At 43.4% G+C, this 23,313-nt stretch overlaps 2 protein-coding genes across 2 annotated transcripts; both read left to right on the top strand.

Annotated features, from left to right (window-relative positions):
- The first annotated feature begins 10,190 nt into the window (after window positions 1–10,190).
- Window positions 10,191–15,444, top strand: LOC147897893 (translocase of chloroplast 34, chloroplastic-like). The gene is made up of 7 exons (XM_087380275.1): window positions 10,191–10,487; window positions 10,565–10,672; window positions 10,921–11,045; window positions 11,234–11,498; window positions 14,060–14,119; window positions 14,218–14,379; window positions 14,870–15,444. The coding sequence occupies exons 1-7, from the start codon at window positions 10,389–10,391 to the stop codon at window positions 15,011–15,013; spliced, it is 963 nt and encodes a 320-aa protein (XP_087236401.1). The 5' UTR covers window positions 10,191–10,388; the 3' UTR covers window positions 15,014–15,444.
- Window positions 15,445–20,859: 5,415 nt separating this feature from the next.
- LOC147897894 (voltage-gated hydrogen channel-like protein) lies at window positions 20,860–22,308 on the top strand. The gene has a single exon (XM_087380756.1). The coding sequence runs from the start codon at window positions 21,161–21,163 to the stop codon at window positions 22,019–22,021; it is 861 nt and encodes a 286-aa protein (XP_087236882.1). The 5' UTR covers window positions 20,860–21,160; the 3' UTR covers window positions 22,022–22,308.
- The last annotated feature ends 1,005 nt before the right edge of the window (window positions 22,309–23,313 follow it).

Raw genomic sequence — 23,313 nt, forward strand, 5'->3', positions numbered from 1 at the left:
CCTAACCCTAAAAGGGTTTGTATATATTCTATTTTTTCAACTAATTCTAGTGTACAGTTAGTCATTTGTGGTGTGCTCTCTAGCTGTGCGCTCTCTCCTCATCTCCACTCTTCTCCTCTCCCCTCTTCATATTTTGTCACTATATTTCCAAGAGAAGAGTAACACGGCTACTCCAAATTCCTCCTCTACTTGAGCAATGAATAACTTTTTACTTTCTAAATGTTGTTTCCTACAAACCCTTTAAAACAAATATGTAAACTAATAATTATCGTGATATATCTCAAATTTAAGCCTCTCCCTGCGAACTACACCCACTCCCCTCCCTATCTAGCCCCTTTGATCTGTGCATGTCACTATGACTAGAAAGAAGGCCCACTCGTTACACGTCTGTCCTGCATGGGAGCCAGCAAAACTCGCGGCCCTTTGTTGCTGCTCGATGTGCTACTAGTTGTGCCACAGCTCATGGGCTGTGGCCTGGTATCCAAAAACCCCTTGTACTCAACACAACTTGAGGGTTGTAGACGCGTGATAGCACCTAATCCTCGCTAATCAACTTAGTGCCATGCTCTAGCCACCTGCTTGTTCGTGACTCGTTCCAGTATAGCTGTGACAGCGCGAGAAGCATCTAGCCAACCAATCCTTTTTTAACACAATGCCAGTCCCATCAAGCTTAGCTCAGTTATTGAAGTAAGTTCCCCAAGTGGATCAGCAGCTCCTTTCAATACTCCTTTCCCATCCTTGACTATGAGCTTGCTTGTACAAGCACCTCGATTGGGTTCCCATTCATTCTTCCTCAAGTGAATCACTTTCAAGCTTCTCCTATCCAAAGGTTCAACTAGAGGCCCTTTCTAGGTGTTGACGTGTTTGTGGCACTCTTGGAGGGCTTTTCTCACGCGCTTTTCTCCTTCTTCCTCCTTGGAGGGCTTTTCTCTCCTTCTTCCTTTCTCTGCTTCGAGCTTCTCCTCTCCAAAGGTTCAGCTAGAGGCCCTTTTTGGGTGGTGACGCATTTGTGGCACTCTTGGAGGGCTTTTCTCACGAGTTTTTCTCTCCTTCTTCCTTTCCTCATGGGCACTTCTTGCCCCCTCCTTTCACCCTCTCATTCCTAGTGCCCATCTTCCAACGGGAGGTGCGGTTTATTGCTTATCCTAGTGACACAGCTCTTTGATAGCGACCCTTGGTCTAGTTAGAGGGACTCCATGGTAGCACCCTCAATCCCCACAACTATCAAAGCTCTTCTTTCACCATTGGCGGCAGATAAGCAACAAGTACAGCAAGCAGTGAATCTTCTTCAGGACAGGGCAGTGCTATATAGGCAAGATCGTTGGCCTCACTCCTTCAAGGAGATAAAACAAGGATTGGATCTAGACCAGCCTGGCACTAGATGGTGACCACATTTAGGAGGTCACTATCTATGGATGTGGAGTTTTCCTCCTATAGCTTGGCTCCCCAAATACTGCTCTGGCTCTCGTGGAGAGGAGCTATTCTCCTGGGCCCTCACTTGGTGTACCTCGTCCCTTGGTACCATGGATTCATGGTGGAGGACATGGACTCGGCTGACCATGTCCCTCATTTTCCCATGACGCTCCACTTCCCAGGGCTTCCAAGGGAATACAGGTCCATCCTCCCTTCCATAGGGCACGCCTTTGGCATAGTTTTAGAGTACCCCTCAAAGATAGAGTTGGTAGTGGTGACGGATGATGGATTCCCTTGACTCAAGCTGGTTGTAGAGAGCTCGGACACACTTCCAAAGGTGATCCTTCTAGAGAACTTGGAGGGACATACGCTTCATCAGCATGTGGAGGTCTCTGATCTACGAGGGCAGTGTTTGCGGTGTAGATAGAAGGGATAGATTGTAAGAGAGGACTGAGCAGGGTGCATCCTTCTCACAGGAGACATGGGGCTAGCATAGTGACACGAGAGAGGGAGGGACTCGCAGTCCACCCAGGCAGGCACATCAACGATTTGAGCGACAGTAGGTGGAGTCCCAAACTCCTTGGGTGGAGCCCTCAAAGGAAAGATGGACCAAGGCAAGGAAAGGGAAGATGAGAAAATGGGCCAAAAAGAATCAAAGGCATCATGCCAACTGCAAGAGGAGAGCATAGGCATAGAGAGATCAGGATGGTGACCTGCAAACAGGAGTATCACGTGACCCAGAGAGAGTGCATTCGACTTAGAGACATTCTTTGGGCCCCTTTGGAGGAGAGACTCCTCGCCTGCCATAGTACCCACAATAGCATCAAGAGTGGGAATCAGAGACCCCCAGAGCACTAATACTCCTAGCCCCCTTGGCCCCCCCTCAGAGACTGGAGAGGATGTCATAGGGGCTGCAAGTACCACCACTGTAGCAACCTTCTAAGCCTCCTACTATGACCGCAACTGACCCCACCCAGCTGCCTTTCCCACACCCCCAAGAGCCACCTGCCCCCTCTCCGCCACCCCTTCTATGCCTTCCCCACCTCAACCTTCTCCTTCAGCCCCTCCTCTAGTGGTTACCCTCATCACCCGACCTCCCCCGTCTATCCCTCTCCCTCCCTACAGACAGCAGCAACCTCACCCAGGGCTTCCTCCTTGAGCAACCCGCCAGGCTTGGTGATGGAGTCTTCTTTTGGGGGTAAGGGGAAGGAGCCAGCTTCAATGCCGACCTCTCCCAAGCTACACTCCAGTAAGGATGCAGCTTCTTCTCACACGTTTGGGGAGAGGGGCTTCGAGACTGTGCCCTCAGACCTTCACATGCAAGCGGATCGGCCGTTGTTGAGGGAGTTTTGGCAACTCGGTCCTTGGAATTATTTGGAGATCCTAGATACATACCCTATGTACCCTGACCATTTTGACCCTGCAACCCCTAAAAGGGGGCATTAGCACGGTGGGTGCCCCTAGCCATCTAGTTCGGATCCTCTGTTTTGCCTCCACAGAGAAAGAGAAGTGGACCCCAGAGCTTTTTGATGTGATGATGGAACATCAGGTATACCAGATGATGGACGAGTGGATGGGACCTCAGGGTATGAATCTTTCATTGGCCCATGGTATCTTTACATATTTTGAGCTTAGATTTTCCCCAGTAAAGCCTAGATCAAGCTTGGTTGTAGCTGTGATCCACCTACCTGTAGAGAGTTTTTTCACATCTTCACTATTTGGATGCTCCAGCAATGCGCTGACCTATTTGACGTAGATATTTCTTTCACACAGTATTGATCTCGGAGAGTGGGGATTGAGCCAGTGGCGACAGTGGTTCGTCGGTGCACAAATACCAATTAATCACACTTTAAACGCACGGAAAAGTCACTAAAATCCGTCTTCCTAGAGCAGGCTTCCACACACAGGCAAGCCTTGTTCACTACCGTCCCATCTCTATGAGTTTGATGGTGGTGAGTTGGAATGTGCACGGGCTTCATGACCGTGTGCACAGCCAGCCATAGTACTTGATTTTATGCCAGGAATTGCACCACTCTCTAGTCTGCCTCCTCCCTGTGAGAGACCCCGAAGATTTGGTCCCCAATAGTTGGTAGGAGCGGTGGGGTTTGCATTTCCGTATCTCAAGTGCTGGCCCCAAAGATCTTCACACAAGGTGAGCTCATCTCAAGCCATGCAATTTGGATGGGGCAAGAGAGGCCCGGATTGGTATCCTGAATGTGTACGCACCTGGTTGCAGGCAACACCATCCGACTTTCTTTGGCAGGTGGCTCACAGATTGCCTCCTTGAGGTGGACTCATGGATTGTTTTGGGAGAGCTCAATAACCTTGAGTTCATGGAGGACAAGCAGAGAGGAGCGTCTTTCGCAGAGATGCGAACGAGGGAGAGGAGTACTTGGGAGTAGTTCATTTTTGCGATTAGTGGCAAGGATCCTTGGTGTGAGCTAGAGTTTACTAGACTTCTAGGTAGCTTGCGCTTTTCCTTTGGCCAGAGACAGCATGATGCAATTCTTCATATGGAGCAACCCCGTCATGGACTCCCCCAAAAGGGGGTCCGCATACGCGATGCTCTCTTACAGGAGGAGGACGTCCAACAGGTATTGGTAGAGATCTGGAGTTAGCCCGTGGACAGTCCGGGGTGGCTGGCATGGGTGGCTGAGTGGATACAATAGAGCAGTTAGGAGCTACAGAGCCAGGCACTAAGTGTCGGTAAACTGAAAGGAAAGAGTAGAGTGAACACAAACTGAGAATTCTTGCATATAGAATGAAGAAGAGTGAGGTCCTTATGTAGGCACCTCTTACATGCTCACTGACATCACTGATGACTTCAGAGCTCCACAATCATCTCCTCAATCTGCTCCTAGATTCTCTCAATCATCCTATGTGGCTTACCACCACCTAACTATGCTTATGGGCACCTAACTGTGCCTCTAGCACTCACACATAGAAACCAAGGTGTGCCTGAGGCATACACCTTGAGATATCCCAACAAGCCCCCCCTCAAGGGAATGCCTCAGGCTATGTCAAGGATACAGCTAGCACAAGGTGTCTCATGCCATCTCATGGTGGTCATGGATCTATCAATGGCTAGGATCTCAAGCTAGCAAGGGTTCCCATGGGTGTAAGGTAAACAAAAGGGATACAAAAAGACCTTCCAATGGTTATCTCCCCTGCATGTACATGCACACAATGTCTGCAGGAGGTACCATGGAGCAAAACGCATACACATGGCCTACATCATAAGGTGACCAGAGGTGTTTACAAAACACACAAAACACAATAGTTTATTTCATTCATTTTAGAGGACTATCCAGGATGAGTACCTTGACTCAACATAAAAAGAGAGATCTGGAGCATACATAGAGATGATTTAAAATGCATAATCTTCAAAGAATGCCTCATCTTGTGGAGACACATCAACTGAAAGTAGATTGGCATTTTCTGTCTTTGAAGTTGCTTCCTTTTTGGCAACCATTGTCTTGGCAATCTTCAACAAGGAAGCCATGTTGGCATTTTCTTCCTTTGTAGCATAACAAGACATTGCTTTATGTTTTTTTCACATATTTTGCATAAGCAAGCCATGAGAGGGTCTAACCCAAGTATTGGGCAGTGTCTTCTCTCTTACAACTGAAATGCTTCAAAATATAAGCATTTAATGTAGCAAAGTCTTGTGACCAAATTTCAATCAATGATGCTTTTTCTTACATGCTTCACAGAGGTAGCTAAATGAAATCTTTCCAATCAAAACCAGGTATAGCAACTCAAAGCAAAGCTAAAGCCACAGTTGTACTAATGTTATTGAAAACTTCAAAAACTCAGAAATGCTAGAGTAGCATCTTATGTAGCATCACTTTCAAAAACTTGTCAAAACTGTCAAAATCAAAAGACTAAACTTGGAGGGCTTGAATCTCACTCTCCAGAGCAAAGAAAAAAAGGGGTTTCTGAGGCAAAAGAAAGCTTATATACCACAGAAGGTCCACTGAGGAGAAGGGGCACAAATTCGCGTCAGGGCGCCATAGCTTGCCTCTCCATTTTCAACTGGTTTTTCTCTGTTTTAAGCTTGAATATGCAGCCATTGCTGCTCAGATTTCAGCACAGGATAGCTCAAGGTATGGAGAAGCTCCCTCTGAAAGGAATTAGAGAAGCATGGAGCAGTCTCAGAGAAAACGCGGGAAGAAGAGTCGACGATCTGCGTGAAATGGCGACGAGCAGAGGCGAAGATTCGTCAATTCCTTGTAGCCAAGGGTTTGCCCCTTCGAGATGTATCTCCAGCAGGAAGGGCATGGAGAATGGCAGAGAAACGAAGGAGAATAGGCTTAAGAAAGTTTTGGGAAGAAGAGGAAGAGATGGTGAAGAAGAAGATGGAGAAGAAGATGATGATGTGGCAGAAATGGAATCAAGGGGGATCAAATGGCTCTGATACCATGTTGGTAAACTGAAAGGAAAGAGTAGAGTGAACACAAACTGAGAATTCTTGCATATAGAATGAAGAAGAGTGAGGTCCTTATGTAGGCACCTCTTACATGCTCACTGACATCACTGATGACTTCAGAGCTCCACAATCATCTCCTCAATCTGCTCATTCTCTCAATCATCCTATGTGGCTTACTACCACCTAACTGTGCTTATGGGCACCTAACTGTGCTTATGGGCACCTAACTGTGCCTCTAGCACTCACACATAGAAACCAAGGTGTGCCTGAGGCATACACCTTGAGATATCCCAACACTAAGATGGCGAGCTACTCTTTAAGAGCGGGAGCAAGCTGTGCATCGACATCTTGCATCCATTGAGAGACTTAGGGAGTAGGAACCGAGGGTCCCCGTGGCTTCGAACCGCCTGGAGTGTGCATGTTCAAAGCTACCATACTTGGAGGTCCGCAGAGTAGAGTTTTGTTACCATTCCTCTAGGGCCAGATGGGTCCAACAGGGGGACAAGATGACCCGCCAGTTCTTCTAGACCACAGGACCATGGTCAACAGGGATCTAGCTACAGCGTCTTAGGGACTCCCAGGGACAGATGCACTCAGACCCACAGGAGATCCTTGAGATGACTACATCCTTCTATAGCCATCTTTCTCAATTGAAGGAGGCCTCAGTCACAACTCTTCTGGCAGTTTGGGAGCATGTCTCCACAATTGTTTCACAAAGCCTAGACAGACGCCTGGAGGAGCCTTTCACGAATGAGGAGTTATGGGAGGCCCTACAGGCTCTTCCAGCCTGCCCAGAGAGGATAGTTTCACCCCGACTTTCTTTCACTGCTTTTGGGAGCACATCTCCACCCCACTTGAGTTAGTCTATCAGGAGATCTTTGGCTCAAGACTTCTTCCTCATTTCCTAAGTAGAGGTTGAATATGTTTGATTCCAAAGGGGGGAGATAGAGCATATATTTGGCAGTGGAGACCGATCACCCTTCTGGACATAGCTTACAAGATCTTGGCTAAGGTCTTGAGTCTACTTTTGAGACCCCTGGATATCATGCCCGAGATGCGAACCAGCTTTGTCCAAGAGCGCAACATCCTGTGGATAATATCTTCACCTTATGGGAGGCAGTTGATTGGGCCAGGGAGGAGGCACAACCTCTTGCTATCCTTCTCCTTCATTTTGAGAAGGCCTATGACAGAGTTGAGTGGTCCTTCTTGGAGGGGACTATGCTGAGACTTGGCTTTTTAGAGAGGTCGATAAGAGGGGTCTCAGCTCTATATGCAGGCAGCTCCAGCTAGATGATCATCGAAGGCCATACAGGCGAGATCTTTCAGCTCTCCCATTCAGTGAGACAGATGTCCTTTGGCTCTGTCTTATTTCTTCTGGTTGTTGTTCCTATATAGGCGAGGTGCCTTGAGATCCAAAAGTGGTTGTTCTGCCTTGTAGCTCAATAGCCTTCTCTTTTTCTTGTTTTCATCGACAGCTCCTTTTGCAAGCTGGTTGTATGGCTTTTCAAGCATTAGTAGAATTTACGTTTCTTTGAAGAAAAAAAATCTCAATTTTGAATAAAGATTTGAAAGAAAACTATATTTGCTTCCACTTAGTTTGGATGTTAGATGTGTAGACATTCATCAACTATCGCAACTGATAATGAAAAGATTTTCTAGAGGCATTATTAACAACAATGTTTCTAATTATGATATCAATCGCAATATGTGCATCCCTTGCTCCCCTCATTGTGGGAGTAGGATCTAAGAAATGCTGCGAAGGTGGACGAGTACATAGTTGGGTAGGTGGATGAAGATCATCTGGTGCATTTGGTGCTATTGCAAGGCACATCAGACTCTTGGATTGTGTCGTAGTAGAGTTGACCTATGATGAAGGATCATTGCCCCGCAAGCTATAGAAGATTGATGACATCTCATAATCGGCTTCTCTTGAGAGGTAGGCTCCTCCATGGGCTTCTTGACCTTTTCAAAAATATGAGTCTCCATGGTCAGTTGAGACTCACATAGCTCCATGGTTGTCACAGGGACCTCTCGACGACCTTATGCAGCACCGATTAAGAATTCAAGGATGCCTCCATATCACTCAGAGGAACATTGGATTGCTTAATCAAGCTTTCAACATTCTTAATTGATCTAAATGAACCTTTGGACCAAATAGTCCTCAAACAGCAAAAGGGAGGGCAAGAGGCTATGCAAGAGAGCAAAAGGGACGACAATTAAAGTGAGAAGGTCAAGGAATTGGGAGAGTTGAGGAAGTGATGCACATTATGCTTCTCCTCCAAGGCAAAACCTTGTAATACAAGTGTTTTTCATCAGCTAGGGCCTCATCTGCATGAACTTATTATGCTTTTGGGAGTCCTAAAAGACCTACACTTTTAAACTTTGCATGAGGCCCCCATTACAACTCAAAAAGTGGTACATATACACGTGTGATTTCCCTTATGTTCTCATTACTACACAAGACTATTCCTATTCCAAGATCTTTAAGCCACGACCATGCTAGAATGTGTATTGCGCATGACTAAACACGTAATTTTGCAACACATGAACTGTAGGAGAGAAGTGAGGGCATGCGATTTCTAAAGCTAAATGATCAATTGTGTGTCTCGACAAGGTTTCCTTCATAGGGTGTTTCAACAAAGCTTAAAGAGGGGTGCATCCCTTACATTTGAGCTAGGCCAAACTCATATATAAGTAGTTTGAATACAAGGCAGACCAAACAACAAGGAAAGCACAAAATAATTTAATGAGCTAAGCTACCAATGGAGGGATTAGGGTTTTGTTGAGTGAGAGACAGAACTATCACTTGTACTAAATTCTAGGAAATGTAGCAATAACTTCTAACAAAAGCATCGCTAAGTGTCACCTGTACTAACTTTTAGTGAATACAGCAATGCTATGTCCATGATGCTAATATCCCTTGCTGACATGAAGTGTTGATGCATCATAATCAACCACCTTGAGTAACGATCACCTACCTCACGTATCTTATCTCAGAAAAGCTCACAGAACAAAACTTATGAAATGCAATGCAATCATGCATCCCCTTGATTAGAACTACCCTCATGGGGTTTATAGAGGCCACTAGGAGGCCTCTCCCTCAAGTGTTGTGAGCTAGTTTTAACCAACAGGGAGGTCAACTAGTTTTACTTGAGGGACGCAACACCAACTTTGGCCTATATCTCATGTTACAATGGCCAACTAATTTAAGAATGTAAGCACTCATCATGCCTCTACTTACATATGAGCAACTATAATGCATGAATCGAGGGGTTGGAGGCATCGTAGAGGCATTGTAGACTTAAAAAAATAAATAGAGGATCTTGGTTTGACATTTCAGATCAAGACTCCCAAATTTACCATAGATGCCCAGCCCCTTATCCTACAACATTCAAAAATGCAAGCCTGCTAGCTACTTTAACCTCAAGAAAAGGCTGACTTTGGATTCTCTCTCTTATCAAAGTGGTAAGGGTGATGAGGGAAAACATGAAGAGAGTTACCTTGATAGTGACGGCTAACACAGGAGAACTTGGAAACATCAACACTCATCATGTCGTTGCTTACACATAAGCAACTTGAAACCCATGAGTCAAGGGGGTGGAGACATAGGAGCTTCATTCAAGGCAGTTGTTACACATTGCCTTTGCTCGCCCAAGCTACGCTATGCTCACTTTGAGGGTGGAGATTTAAGTGTTGGGCGTGTGTTGTCCGCCACTCTTTACACACTAGGCAACGAACTCTTTTTTGGCAAGCAACAAACAAACGATGCTCCAAACTGCTACACATTTTGGGTGTAAACGCATTCAACGCTCTCCAAAAGGCTATGCTAACGATTGGTGGGAAGGCTTGCATAATTGCTCATGTTTGGAGGAGGGCACTTTTTAGCACTTTTCATGATCACACAGAGACACGATCGCACAAAGACACTTGGCGGATGGGTGTTGGATGCTCCCCTTGCAAGGAAGGTGTCTGAAGATAGGTGAGTATGCGAGCTGCACCTGCCACCACAAGTGTTCATCCACTGTGATTGGACCTTTTACATTGAACCAAGCGTCTGCTTGTGGTGTGTAACCGCCCTCATTTGTAAACGAATCCTTTTTTGTAGATCAATGCATGGAGCCCATGATAGATCGAGAGGTTTCCGATTGCAATTCGTCAAGGTTGGAGTGATCAGGATCAGGGGCACATGCAAGCCAAAGTCTGCTAAAAGCTTGCTGGAGCCTGCTAGAGTTAGGGGCACGCGTAAGACGATTGCCTCATTACTGCCTCTTGCCGGACGTCACCTGATTGTGCAGGGCGTTTGCATCACTGAGGCATCCGATTGCCTTTTGTGCCTAAATGGTGCCTGGACTTACCAAAAGGCCTCCATTACCCGGTCAACCCCCTAGATGCCCACCCCCCTTGGTAACTTACCCTACAACGTTCAAAACGCCAACCAGCTAAGTTCGTTTACATAGGGCGCGGCGGAGTCCCGGTGTGTATATTGTCCCCTTTTCGTCTCCACTTCAGCCCCTTTGCTTTTTTCGCCCTGTGTGCTCTCGAATCCATGGCTTCCTCCCAACCTCGCGAGTGGACAGGATTGCAGCAGTTCCCTGTCGCTACACAGAACACATTGCACGCCCTCTTCGGGAAGTTGAGACAGGAGGTGAGAACCAGCGCTTTGCCAGCCTTTTCCCTCTGCATTTGTTCGCTTGACCTTTGGAACGCTCGCTGTCTTTGCAGAATGTCAACAACCTTACAGTTCTGATCTTGGGTAAAGGTGGAGTTGGCAAGAGCTCCACTGTCAACTCTCTGATCGGGGAGAGAGTTGCGGTTGTGAGTGCGTTTCAGGTATGGTCCCGACTCTTCTTGCATTGTTGTACTGCATTCCACACGCTTTGCAGGCTGATAAGCTGAAGGTTTTTCTTTCGGCTTTCTGGTATGCTAGGCATGATGTGTTTATTTTAGTTTCCCTTCATGAATGCCGGCAGAAAGAAATAACACCAGTGCGTCTTTTTCTTTAGAAGCTTGATAATCCTCGTATTGTGTTGCATGTTCATATCCTATGTATTTCTTGGGGTTCTGATTTTGTCTGCCAGTCGGAGACCATGAGAACGCTGATGTGTTCCCGGACACGAGCAGGGTTTACTCTGAATATCATTGATACCCCGGGCTTGGTGGAAGGTCTATTTGTCAATGACCACGCTTTGGATACAATTAGGAGGTGAGTCCCGGTAAAGTTTGCCGTGCCTGACAAAATCTCACTGCATGCTTGACATGGTGGCAGTTCCTAACAAATTGTTACGCTATTTTGCCAACAAGGCACAGTCGAAAAATGGATGGCACCTTCAAAATGTTGTGACTTACAGTGATCATTCCGAAAATTAGTGACAGATTTTTAATGCCGTGCAGGTCTTTATTGAACAAGACTATTGATGTCATGATTTATGTTGATAGACTCGATGGTTATCGAGTTGACAATCTCGATAGACAAGTTATCCGGGCTATTTCCAGAAGCTTTGGGCCTCAAATCTGGAAAATTGGTATGGTGGCTCTCACGCATGCTCAACTATCCCCACCTGATGGAATCAGTTACCTTGATTTTGTGGCAAGAAGATCAGCAGCGTTATTAGAAGCAATCCAAAAGGAGACAGGATTCAAAAAGGGTGACCTGCAGGTAATTTGAATATGCAGCTCTCATTAGACATGCTTGACGATAACCTAATGCATTTTTTAAATATATCTTTCAGCTGAAACTACAGGTCTCTGGGCTTCTCAAATGAAATGTCTTTACCTTGTAGCTGTTTGAACTTGTGGGGTACATGGCAGTCACAATGCAACTCTTGTTGTTGCCAATGATTTCTGTTGCTTTCTTATGAAGGGAATGCGTGTCCTTAGTATCTTGTTGAGTCATGATATGGCTTGTGACTCTAGTAAGAAACAACATGCCGTAGCAGGCTGTATGTATGGTATCCCAATTTCTTTATCATAGTACTCAATATTAGTAATATTTATTTGGCATGTGCTTGAATACTTTGAGGTCACCCCCCCCAAGCTGCCTCGCAAAACTATGTGTAGATCGTCTGGGGTTTGAATTTTCAGATCGTGGTTTCCACCAAGAGTGAGGAAACCTTTTACTATTTGATCAAGTATGTATTTCACATACTTGAGTAACCTTAGATCAGCCTTTCAGAAGGTCACCCATGACCCTTGGCTTGGATAAGAATTGGTACAATAACCCCACTAAAGAACTGAATAAACTATCCACCAATTGGTCAGGTATTGGTCTAGTAATTAAACTCTCCACGAATTAAGCAAGCCAAATGTGTCCTCATTGCTGAGCTTGGCTCCAACCTTCCTTGGGATTACTGCAATCTTGAATCTTTTTAAATACTTTCTTGAGCAATGAAGATCTTGTTTAACTTTTGCTAAACTTCCATGCCAAGGAAATGGCATGACTTTCTCGCCCTTTTCCCTCTCATAAACAGTCAATCGTGTAAAGAAAAACAAAGGTTTCTTGTGAAGAAGTTTCATCTTGCTGTCCTTGAGTGGAACCTTTACTTGCTAGATCTTCTTTGGTGATCATTCATGATGATCAAGTAATCCACATACAAGTTAGTGATCATTTTCTCATCCCACTCTGAAAGATATATAATTGGCATTAATGGACTATGAGTGAGACCAATCCTTGCGAAGTAGTTGTGGAGCTAGTGTTGCTACCAAGCTTCAAGGCTTGGTTCAGCTTGCACAATGCTCTTTGAAGTTTCCACATCTTGGAAATGAAAGCCTTGTGGTTGCTTCCTTGTAGACTGACTTCCTCTATCTTCATTTAAGTCTATTTTCATAGATTGTCCATGAGTGCTGCCTTGCCAAAGTTATGACCCTCTGCATAGTCCTCATCCGATCTATTAGGTCAAAGGTCTCATAGAACTTGAGACTTTTGGACCTTGCGCTTATTTAAAGTGCCAATGGTTTTGAACTTAGCCCTTTAAATCCACGTAACACTAGTAAGTTGTAACTTGCATTTGGCAGGCTGTAGTATCTTAACGAAGTATGGGGCAAAATGCATCTTTGTAGGATTTGATCTCTACAGATTGCAAGGGGTTTGAAGTCACCCTTATGGGGCGTAGAGGGAAGGGGTTCTAGGAGAGGGTTGGGTCAAGAGGTGGGGAGCCAAGCAACAAGTGGGAGGGGAAGAGGCAAAGCGGGGGGGGGGGGGGGTAGGAGGGAGATTGATTGCTTTGACATGACCAAAACTTTTTATTCAAGAAATCTTATACATGCTTAGGGCCTTAGCACATGGATGGGAATAGCTACATTTTTTCCGATCTTGGACCATGGCCTCAAGACCCTGGGACTAACATGTGTCCTTATCCTCTTGTCCTAATAGTTGAAATGATGCCATGTGTCCTCTTCCCTAACCTTTCCTAAGTTCTTTTGACTGGTAGCACATGGTGGGATAATCATCAAATGGTTTCACCATGAACAATTGCTCTCAACATCACAATACTCATAGTTACACTTTTTTGCACTAGAACCTTTTGATAGTTTTCTTTAAGAATGGTGGTGTGCTCCTCCCAAACAGCATGTCAGGGCTTTGGTATGGTTTCTCACTAATGCATAGTACTCGTAGTTACACTTTTTTGCACTAGAACCTTTTGATAGTTTTCTTTAAGAATGGTGGCGTGTTCCTCCCAAACAGCATGTTAGGGATTTGGCATGGTTTCTCACCAATGCACAAGTGCAAGAGAAACAATTAAAAATTTGTGGATGCACCGCTCAAAGCTAAACAAAAGTGCTATCTTAAGTGGAACTATTGTATGTGTTTATTTGGAGTGCTCTAATACCCTTTTGTAGGTGTGGGTGCTGTCTCTACAAAAGCTCAATGATTTTGTTCAGGCCCCATTTTTAAATTCAATATTTTAGATGATGATTTTTAGGTTGCATTTATGTTAATTTTTATTGCTGTTTGTTGAGCATCCTATTCCTTGCACAGAGCACTAAGTGTAACTATCATACTACCATGTTTGCGTTAGAGAGTTCTTGCTTACTTTATTTTTTTGGGAGAGGGAGGGGGGAGATTTTCGATATCGAGAAAGTTTTGGACTTGTACTCCTTGAAGACACTCAATTGACCATTCTGATATTGGTGATGGCTTTGTGTTGCTGCTGATTCTATCAGCACTGTATTGTAGAGAACAGAACTTAATAAAGTACCATGTTGTAATGATTCCTGCAGATTCCTGTTGCTCTTATAGAGAATAGTGGCCGCTGTAGCACAAATGATGGTGGAGAGAAGGTAGAATATGTCACAAGCCAATGGTTGTCTTGTAAAGCTCCCTTTTGAAAATGAGAGTACTGTTTGGACTGATACCAAGGGTGCCTTTTGTCAAACAGGTTCTTCCAGATGGAAGTGTTTGGCTTCCTAAATTGGTGGAACATGTTGTGGAGATCGCCACCAGTAATATCCAGCCTGTCATTATTGATCAGAAGCTAATTGAAGGCCCAAATGCAAATCGAAGGGGCAAGATATTTATTCCCATCATACTGATGCTACAGGTACTCATGGGCCCACAAAATATTTGTATTTGTTAGGTGGTTTATATTTACCAGTGGGCACCATTGATGAGGCACGGTGAGCACTAGTATCACATTATTCCTTTGAGCTGCTCTCAACTTCCAATTATCCTTTTCCCATACCATTCAAATGTAAATTATCGTGAGAGTTCCAAGTCCTATTGATGCTACAGGTACTCATGGGCCCACAAAATATTTGTATTTGTTAGGTGGTTTATATTTACCAGTGGGCACCATTGATGAGGCACGGAGAGCACTAGTATCACATTATTCCTTTGAGCTGCTCTCAACTTCCAGTTATCCTTTTCCCATACCATTCAAATGTAAATTATCGCGAGAGTTCCAAGTCCTATCGCGGCTTGCTACGTTTCTTTAGCTCATGTAATCTTCTACTGATAGTATGATTACATTAGTTTTCATGTAAATAGGGATTTCACTTGTAAAGATCTAATTTGCAATCTTTATGATGCAGTATCTGCTGGTTGTAAAGCCTATTCAAAGAAACATCAAGAAGGATCTTTATGAAGAAAGATTGAAGCGGCCCGTGTGGGAACTTCGTTCCGAGGAACACAGGCGGTCTGTACCTTTCAAGGTTGGCAGACGGGGGAGCAAATAATCTAACCTTCCAAGGTTGGCTGATGGGGGTGCAGATAATCTAACACTCTTTATTAGCAGAAACTAATTTTGCGGCGTAATCTTTTTTATTGATGGGAGCTGCATTTTCTCGCGCAATGTCCCTTCTGGAGTTGAAAGTATCCTTGACTCAATTGTAAAAATATGCAGACTGGACTATTGAGGCTTTCGAAGATTAACGTGAGTTCAGGGGTTCAGAAGGTTTTGTTGGAATAAGTACAGTTTTACTTGGTTTAGCCTTTTAGTTTCATTATTGTTTGTCTCATTTAAGTTTATTAAAACTCATTGCTGGTCCATCTGGGCTAGTGTGCTAGCTTTTGAGGGGGTTTCTGGTAAGAATCCTCTTATATTTTTTCCAAGAGCTGTCCTCCCTTTTTCTTTTCTTCTCCTGACTTGGGACACATCTAACTCGGTTCTAGCCCCTGCTTACAAGTGATGTTGCTGTAGTCTCACAGTGCACTGCTTATCTTGTTATGCTAATGCATCATACGTTTTACTTAAATCCCCCATTTTATGTATCAACTGTGTTAAACTCAATGTGATAATCAAAGCAAGGTTGCTACTTTGTAGGGGAACATACCTACATACGGGCTTCTTTTATGTGGAGGGTTTCACATTACCTGTGCTGGAGTGACGTGTCAACATTTTGAATTATCCCTAAAAAAGAGAAGGTGAAATGTTAGAAAATTTGCATAGGTTCCACGGTAGTGTAAAATTTGAAGTAAAAAGTGCAAGGTATAATGTATTAAGGATGCCTGCCTATAAAGGAGTTTTACTTAGGTCTTCCAAGCCATTGCATTGGATGGCTGTCTCATGAAGTCAAGCTAACTCTGATCCGCTGGTTATGGATCTGGCAGTAAGTAGAAGCCATTGAGATTTTGAATTACGTCTAAAAAGAGAAAGGTGAAATGTTTTAAAGTTTGCATGGGTTCCATGGTAGATTAATTTGAAGTAGTGCAAGTTCTTGTCTGTTGTGGATGCCTGCCTATTACGAGGCATGTTTTATTTTTGTTTCTATGTAGCTGTGAGTCCTTAGGTCATTCAGTTGTGAATGATCTTTTGGAGAAGATTCTAGTAGCTGATCCATTCTTATGTTAGCATACATTGATTTTTAATAAAATGTTTCAGTACCAAAGTCATTTGAAGTCTTTACCCTTTTAGTCCTCTGCATAATATCCTCTAAATCGTGTACAGTAAGCTTTAAGGGAGAGATGCTATAATAGAGGCTTTTTGGATGTTTTCATGTCTTGCCTCGTTAAGTTGGAGCAATTTGTTAACGAAGTGATGTCTTATCATGAGCGTGGATGCAGCCCTTTTTAATTGTTAATTTATTACACACCAGCAGAGTAACTCACTAAAAAATATATCTTCATGTGGAAGTATGAGTTGCAGAACTGGTAAATAGGGATTCTTAACAAGAATAAACAAAATAAGAAATAAAGCCAAGTATGATATTTATTTAAGGGGGGTTGGCAGCTCTTAGTACCAAAAAGATGGGCTTACACCAAAAGGGGCACAATGCTGGAGGCCTAACTTCCTGTGTATCTCGTCCTTTTACTCGGCTGGCAGCATCCCTTAGATTACACCTTATATGATGTAACTACCAACCCAAGCAAATTATGATGACCTCTGATGTTCTCAAATGTTATGGTTTCTAGCTTGCTAGATGACAAATAGTGCACATGCTCTAATGACCATCTCCAAGGATGGGAACCCTTTGGCATTACCTTCTAATTAAGAAAAATTTGAACAATAAATTTGAAGACTTGATAACTTGTTCAATATTCCTTCACACCCTTAACACCATCGGACAAATAACCATTTTCTTTTGCCTTAATATAGATTATACATCTTGAATCAACATCTAGCCTTTTTGAAGATTTACAGTGGCAACCACACATGGATCACCTTCCACAAGAACGTATTATATTTGCCAAAGTGAATGGTCTTCTAGGTTCTAACTAGACAAGACTTCCACCATTCCAACCCTCTTGGTGTGTTCCAAGCGTCATTGGGATGCTTGAGTAGACTACCTCTCTTGTTGTAGCAATGGTCGTTCTTACTTAACTAATGTTCTCTTGCTTAATCTTGTATCATATTTTGAGCTGCCCGTATAATAACCAATTTGCTTTAAATAGAATTCAAAGTAGAAGCACCTTGATTGTGTGTAAGTCTTGAATGTCTACACGGAACACTTGTAGCAAGAAGTAGGCAATTTCTACTGACAACCTTGCTCTATATATAAGGCTTTCAACACCCCTCAACCTTTTCCTCCCTTTCCATTTGAGGTGATCTCCTATCTCTTTCAAGGCTTCTAGCATTCCCTTTGCTAGATATGAGCCTTTAATCTTGATAGATATAGTAGAGATTATCTTGTCATGTACCAAGTTGGTGCCCTTCACTTGCCCACAGATTTATGGGGAGCTACATTACTATCACCCAATGTGACTTGCATTTCACATTGTCACAGAAACCATTGCATAGCAAGGCGGATGCTTGTATTTCAAACCTAGGAGACATTATTTTGGTCCTATCTCTTAGGAGTTGACATTAGATCCTAAGGAACAAAAAACCTTTTCTTTCCTTTCTCCTTCGCCCATTGGATCCTTCTAAATTCCTTCTCTATCATATTGCAATAAATTTCCTAAAATTCCATATAAAGGCTACAGAGATAATTAGATGGACATGATATGTTGAATCACAAGTAGCCTTGCATTCCACATGAAGGTCTTCCCTCCCCACAGTTTGAACTTAGCTTGACACCTCAAAGGGTATTTATTGGTCAAATCAAGTCTATCACTATTCGGAATCCAAAAGGCCAAACTCTTCCTTAGACTACATATGGAGCTTGACGCATTACAAAATTTTTAAACCTCGCTAAGAAAGGCATCCAATTTGTTTTTTTTTCTCATTCTCCACCATCCTTAGAAACCCATCACCAAATCCCAATTCCTCCAAACTCTTAATAAACGGCCAACCTCATTCGTCATAGGCTTTATTCAAATCTAGGCTAAATATTCCTAGCATAGTCCATTGCTAGGGACACATTGAAGATGTTTTCAAAGATCTCTTCCTTTCACATCGTTTTTATGGCACCTTTGGGCTATTGCTTTGGCCAAAATCTTGTACAACCAACATCAACTAGAAAACATATTTTTAACTTGAATATGTTCTCTTTGTCCTTTGTCTTGTTTTGTGTCCTTCGTCTTTGTCCCTAATAGCATGCTTAAAATATATCTAATTTTCTTAATAATTTATTAAATGTAAGATCAATTTAAAGAATGCATGAAGTCCAAAATATTGTGAACGGAAAATCTTTAGTCTTAACAATGGCTATTCTAACTTCAATTTTTGTATAGATCAATATAGGAAATCAACCTAATCACTCCTCTTGAGATATAAAGGATTTTAAAGAGGCAAAAATTTGTGCGTGTTTTGTATATATTTTTGTAGAGCTTTCCATTAGGAAGGAAAGCAAGCTTGTGTAAGAGAGGTGCATGCTTAAGGAACCATCTTTGTCAAGTCTATAGGATGCAACCATGGTTTCTTGATGATCCCTTTCATGGTGATTGCATCACATGATTCATCAAACTTGACATCTTGGTTTGCCACATTTTGTTAGTTTCTTCATTGTATAATTAGTAAGCCACCACGCATAAATTTTGGATAGGGGCAAAGAGTAGCCTATATGCAAACACATGGCATCACAAGCATGGGTAGACTGTTTAGTGCAATTGCTAGCATATCAGAGCCCAATACGAGGGCAGACGAGTGCTAAGAAAGAACACTTTTTTTAGTGAAGAAAATAAAGACGCCCTTGGAATCCAATCGGTTCGTAAATGCATATAATATGCAAATCGTTTGCTTTAAAAGTAACATGCATAAAGTCTAACCTTTCAAATAAAGATAAAGTAAAATTTGAATCTACTTTTATTGATGTAAAACTTTAATAATCACATCAAATGTACGTATTCGAGGCAAGCTATAGTGAACCTGATCAGCAATGAGGCAAATGCAATCAGAGTTACATGAGCATTAAAGTGTCTTGAGAGCCCATAGAGAATCTATGACCCTTCCACTATACATGAGATAGTGTAAACTATCACACGACACACAAACAACATTTAATGAAAAATATTTGGATGCATGAGGTGGCAATGATGCCTATCAATTTGTGAAAAGCATTTTTGGAGGCATTATTAACAATAATGCCATTGATTGCAATATCAATTGCAATACATGCATCTCCATCAACTCATGTCGTGGGAGTGGGATCAAAGGAAGGCGATGAGGATGCATGTGTTGGCAAGTGTTAGGTGAGTGAGAAGTCGATGCTATAGTAGAGTAAATCATACTATTAGATTATGCTCTAGTAAAGTCAACTTCTTGTGACAAACGGTGCTCACATTCAACTTCTCAAAATGAAGCATTTGAAGCTTATAACTAATTTTTCAATTCACCATGGCTACTCCATCATGGCAAGAATAAAATTGACTTTATAAAGTGTCTTAATGTCTAAGCCATAGGAAGTATGCATGTGATCCCTTAAAGGCTTAAGAATGTGTTGTCTTATGTATCTTTCCAAGAATGCAAGGCTTGGAAAAATTGTCCCTCGTGAAGGTCCTCCTCGGGCTTGTTGCTCTTTTTGGAGACATGTGTTGCTAGATTGTCGAGAGCTGAGTTCCTTGATTGTTACAAGGACCTCTCACTGGCAACCTAGTAAAGTTACAAGGATAATAAATAGATCACAATTAACCATAACAAGAGGGCATGAGGCAAGAGGTCAAGCCCATAAGAGAGCAAGAGGGTAGGAAAGGCAAGAATGAAGCTAAGGGGGCAAGAGTAAAGCAAATAATTTATGACTCTTTTCACTCATGTGTCAAAGTCCTTTACAAAGTAATAATGTATTAGGATGTGCTCAAAACAATTCCAAAGAGTATATGGATTGATGTGGAGCATAGAGGGTAGAGAACAAAGGAATGTTGTTGCTTTCTCTCCTTGCTTATTGGTGGGCCTATTTCAATAGATGTGTGCCACATGTAGATGCGAGAATAAGTGACTCTTGCCTTTTGGTTTTTAGAAGTGGGGCTCCTCAAGTGGTTGGAAGTAAAAAAAGAACCGTAAATCATGCAGGTCGCCGGGGACACGAGATTCCGCAGGCATAAGGGAGGATCTACATACCACAGATGACGTTGTGTTTTGCTTCACATGAGAGAGCACTCACGTACACAAACACAAGACAAGCTTATAGTATTTGTTGGCATAGAAGAAATTAGATGAATAATAGGTAGGGACTCCAAAGTTCCAAATTGTTTTTGGGATGTTTGTTTTATAATACTTAGAAGTGAGGTATGTTCTATGCAAGCTTTGGGAGAACTTATACCAAGGTTACAAAAAATGTTCTTTGAGGCCCGAATCGCATCAAAATGAAGAGACAACCGCTCAGTTTCTTGACAGCTCAAATGTTATGGGTTTGTGTGGAAATTCTTCTTAACATGGCAAGATGATGAAATCATTGGGGGCCGGACAGATCCATACATTTTCTTAACATGGCAGGGTGATGAAATCTTTGGAAGAAAGTATAAAAGGCGACTTCTGTTATCTTACATGGGAAAACGTAGCTGTTCTTGCTGCTTTGTACTGCCGGTTGGATGGCGTTTGACCAATAATTAAACCAGCCTACACGACACACAATTTCTTTCCCTCCAATGCTGTCGGTGCTATCTGCAATGGCCCTTAGCGTTTCGCCACCGAGTCGGCATCTTGCCCGTCAACGACGGACCAGGGCTAGCTCCTCCAGCGTTACAGGTGGCTCGTCTCTCGTTCTCAGCAATAAAGTAGCTGTTAGCTTGTTCGCAATGGGAAGTTGATCTGGGTTCTTCGTTTTGAAGGCCTGGTGTTGGCCATCTGCGGCACCAGTGGAGAAGAGCGAGTGCAGCACGCCTGTCGAAGTCTTGTTTCGGTACGTGGGTCTGAAGCCGGGACGTTTACGGGAGAGAGTAAACGGGTGCAGCAAACGTGTAGACGTCTTACCCTCTTCCTGTTTGCTACAAGACGAGGTTGAAGGGTTGCTCAAAGGAAGATGCTATTGATTAGGCTAAGCTTCGAGGGCTGAGGACGCCGAGACAGAATGGCAGCGTCTGATAGTTTGCAGGAAGAGCTTCTGGGGAGCAGCAAGGAGGGCGAAGGAGTAGATGCCGTGAGCTTCGAGCAGCTGAAGGCGAGCCTCTCCAGCGTAGCGGACGTGTGGCGAGCCAGGGCGCGAGGCCATTCAGCAGCTAGTGCAGGAGGAGCCGACACCCGGGCGCCATGGCGAAGAAAGCTGGGCGAGTTTCTGGAGTCCACGCCCTTCCACGCCTTCATCCTGGGGTTGCTGCTGCTGGATCTGCTCGCCACAGTGGTGGACGTCCTCCACACTCTGCGAAACGACTCGCACGACCTCTCGGAATGCATCTCCATGCTTGAATCCTGCCAATGCACTTCTCGCTTCGAGCAGAGCGAATCGTGGGATTTCCTCTACTACATCGGCCTCGCCGTGCTTTGCGTCCTGGCGCTCAACATCCTGGGCCTGCTGCTGGCCTTCGGGCTCTCCTTCTTCAAGCACGCTGGCTACGTGCTGGACCTGGTGGTGGTAGTCACGGCGCTGTGCTTGGAGATCTTCCTGGACACAGAGACGGCGGGGCTGCTGGTGATTCTCAATCTGTGGCGGATTGTGCGAGTAGCCCATGGGATCTTCGAGGTTACGGATGAGGCGTGGGAGAAGGAGATGCACAAGCTGGAAGCACAATTGAAGGCGGTGGAGGGTACTCATGAAAGGGATCTACAAATGCTACGAGATAAGGAGCAGAGGATTGCAGAGCTGGAGATGGAGGTGGCTGCAGCAAGGAGGCCATCTGGGCTTCCTGCACAGCCTCGCCATAGCCAAGATCACCAAGATGAAGATGCAGACGGAGACGAAGACCATGACGCAGGTAAACCCGGCTATTCATAGTTCAGTTCATGAAGACACAGTAAGAGCTTAACCTGTATTTTGAATATCTTAAGTTTTCATAGTTCAGTTCATGAAGGCAGAGTGCTCATCAACTACCCAAGAGCTTAACCTGTATTTGTAATGACGGTTGAATATCTTGGCTCATTTTTCTTGCTCTCAAATTTTCATAGTTCAGTTCATAAAGGCAGAGTGCTCATAAATTACCCAAGAGCTTAACCATTATTTGTAATGACGGTTGAATATCTTACCTCATTTTTCTTACTCTCAAATTTTCATAGTTCAGTTCATGAAGGCAGAGTGCTCATCACTTACCCAAGAGCTTAACCTGTATTTGTAATGGGTGAAAGTCTTAGCTCATTTCTCTTAATCTCAAATTGGTTCTTGCTTGCCGTGTTTGCTATGAGAGGTCCCCATGGTGATGTCATATTGAGCATCTGTACATCTTCGAGATCTTCACATCTTGTAACCATTTAAAAATAGTAGATTTGGGGCTCATGCTTTTAGTTAACGTTAACAACACAATTTTATTACCAGTAGTTTATGTGCGAAGTGGTCTTAACAAGAACTTTCAAATCTTTTTCCACACAAGATGGTTTCTCCAAAATGTGAAGTTCATTCTTTAAGCTTAAGATCATAATGTCTTCTTTTCAAGAGCTTCCAAGTGAGTGCCCATGTTGCTAAGCTTTATATCAACCCTTTGAAAATTTGAAAAAAAAAGCGTACTTAAAGGAGCATTCCTTCGACCAATCATTAAGTTACACCCCATCTTTTTACTTGTTTCTCTTACCAAAAAAGCCACTAAAGTAACTATTTCAAGGGGTTATGCTTTCAAGCATAATGAACTTGTTTTAAGAGATAGAACACCCTCCATTGGATTCATTCTCAAGCATCCTCCAAGTAACAGTTTAAATTGTTATTTTAGCTAAAGTTGGGATGCGTGTAGGAGTGGATAAAAACCTCACCTAGTCGATCATAGTTGCTAGTGGGAACAAACCCTTTAATTGATCTAGCTTTTGAGCTAAAGCTAACTCTTTACAAAAGGTGAAAGAAGCGAACTTTGAGAATGCAACATGACTTTTCAATGCTCTTTTCCTAATAGGTCTCCCCAATTGGAAGTTAACAGACAAATAAATTAAATAGTACACTTGAGGGAGTCGAGGGATGAAAAGGGGGCTTATTAGTTTTAAGCTTTGATTATTTAGTTAGCTCTACTCTTACCTCCCTTTCTCTTGCTCAACCTTCTTGTTATCTACTCGAGTATGGGTCACTATCATGGTCATTGGATGTGTACA

The sequence above is a fragment of the Dipteris shenzhenensis genome, chromosome 10, assembly GCF_047967505.1.
Source record: "Dipteris shenzhenensis isolate YYH24624 ecotype China chromosome 10, Dip_SZ_1.0, whole genome shotgun sequence".
In the NCBI taxonomy this organism is placed as follows: Eukaryota; Viridiplantae; Streptophyta; class Polypodiopsida; order Gleicheniales; family Dipteridaceae; genus Dipteris; species Dipteris shenzhenensis.

What these genes read in the sequence shown, in the direction of transcription:
- LOC147897893 (XM_087380275.1), top strand. Translation starts at nt 10,389, where the DNA reads ATGGCTTCCTCCCAACCTCGCGAGTGGACAGGATTGCAGCAGTTCCCT. An exon ending in TCGGGAAGTTGAGACAGGAG is followed by an intron (nt 10,488 to 10,564) that starts GTGAGAACCAGC and finishes CTGTCTTTGCAG; the next exon opens with AATGTCAACAACCTTACAGT. An exon ending in GCTTTGGATACAATTAGGAG is followed by an intron (nt 11,046 to 11,233) that starts GTGAGTCCCGGT and finishes AATGCCGTGCAG; the next exon opens with GTCTTTATTGAACAAGACTA.
- LOC147897894 (XM_087380756.1), top strand. Translation starts at nt 21,161, where the DNA reads ATGGCAGCGTCTGATAGTTTGCAGGAAGAGCTTCTGGGGAGCAGCAAG.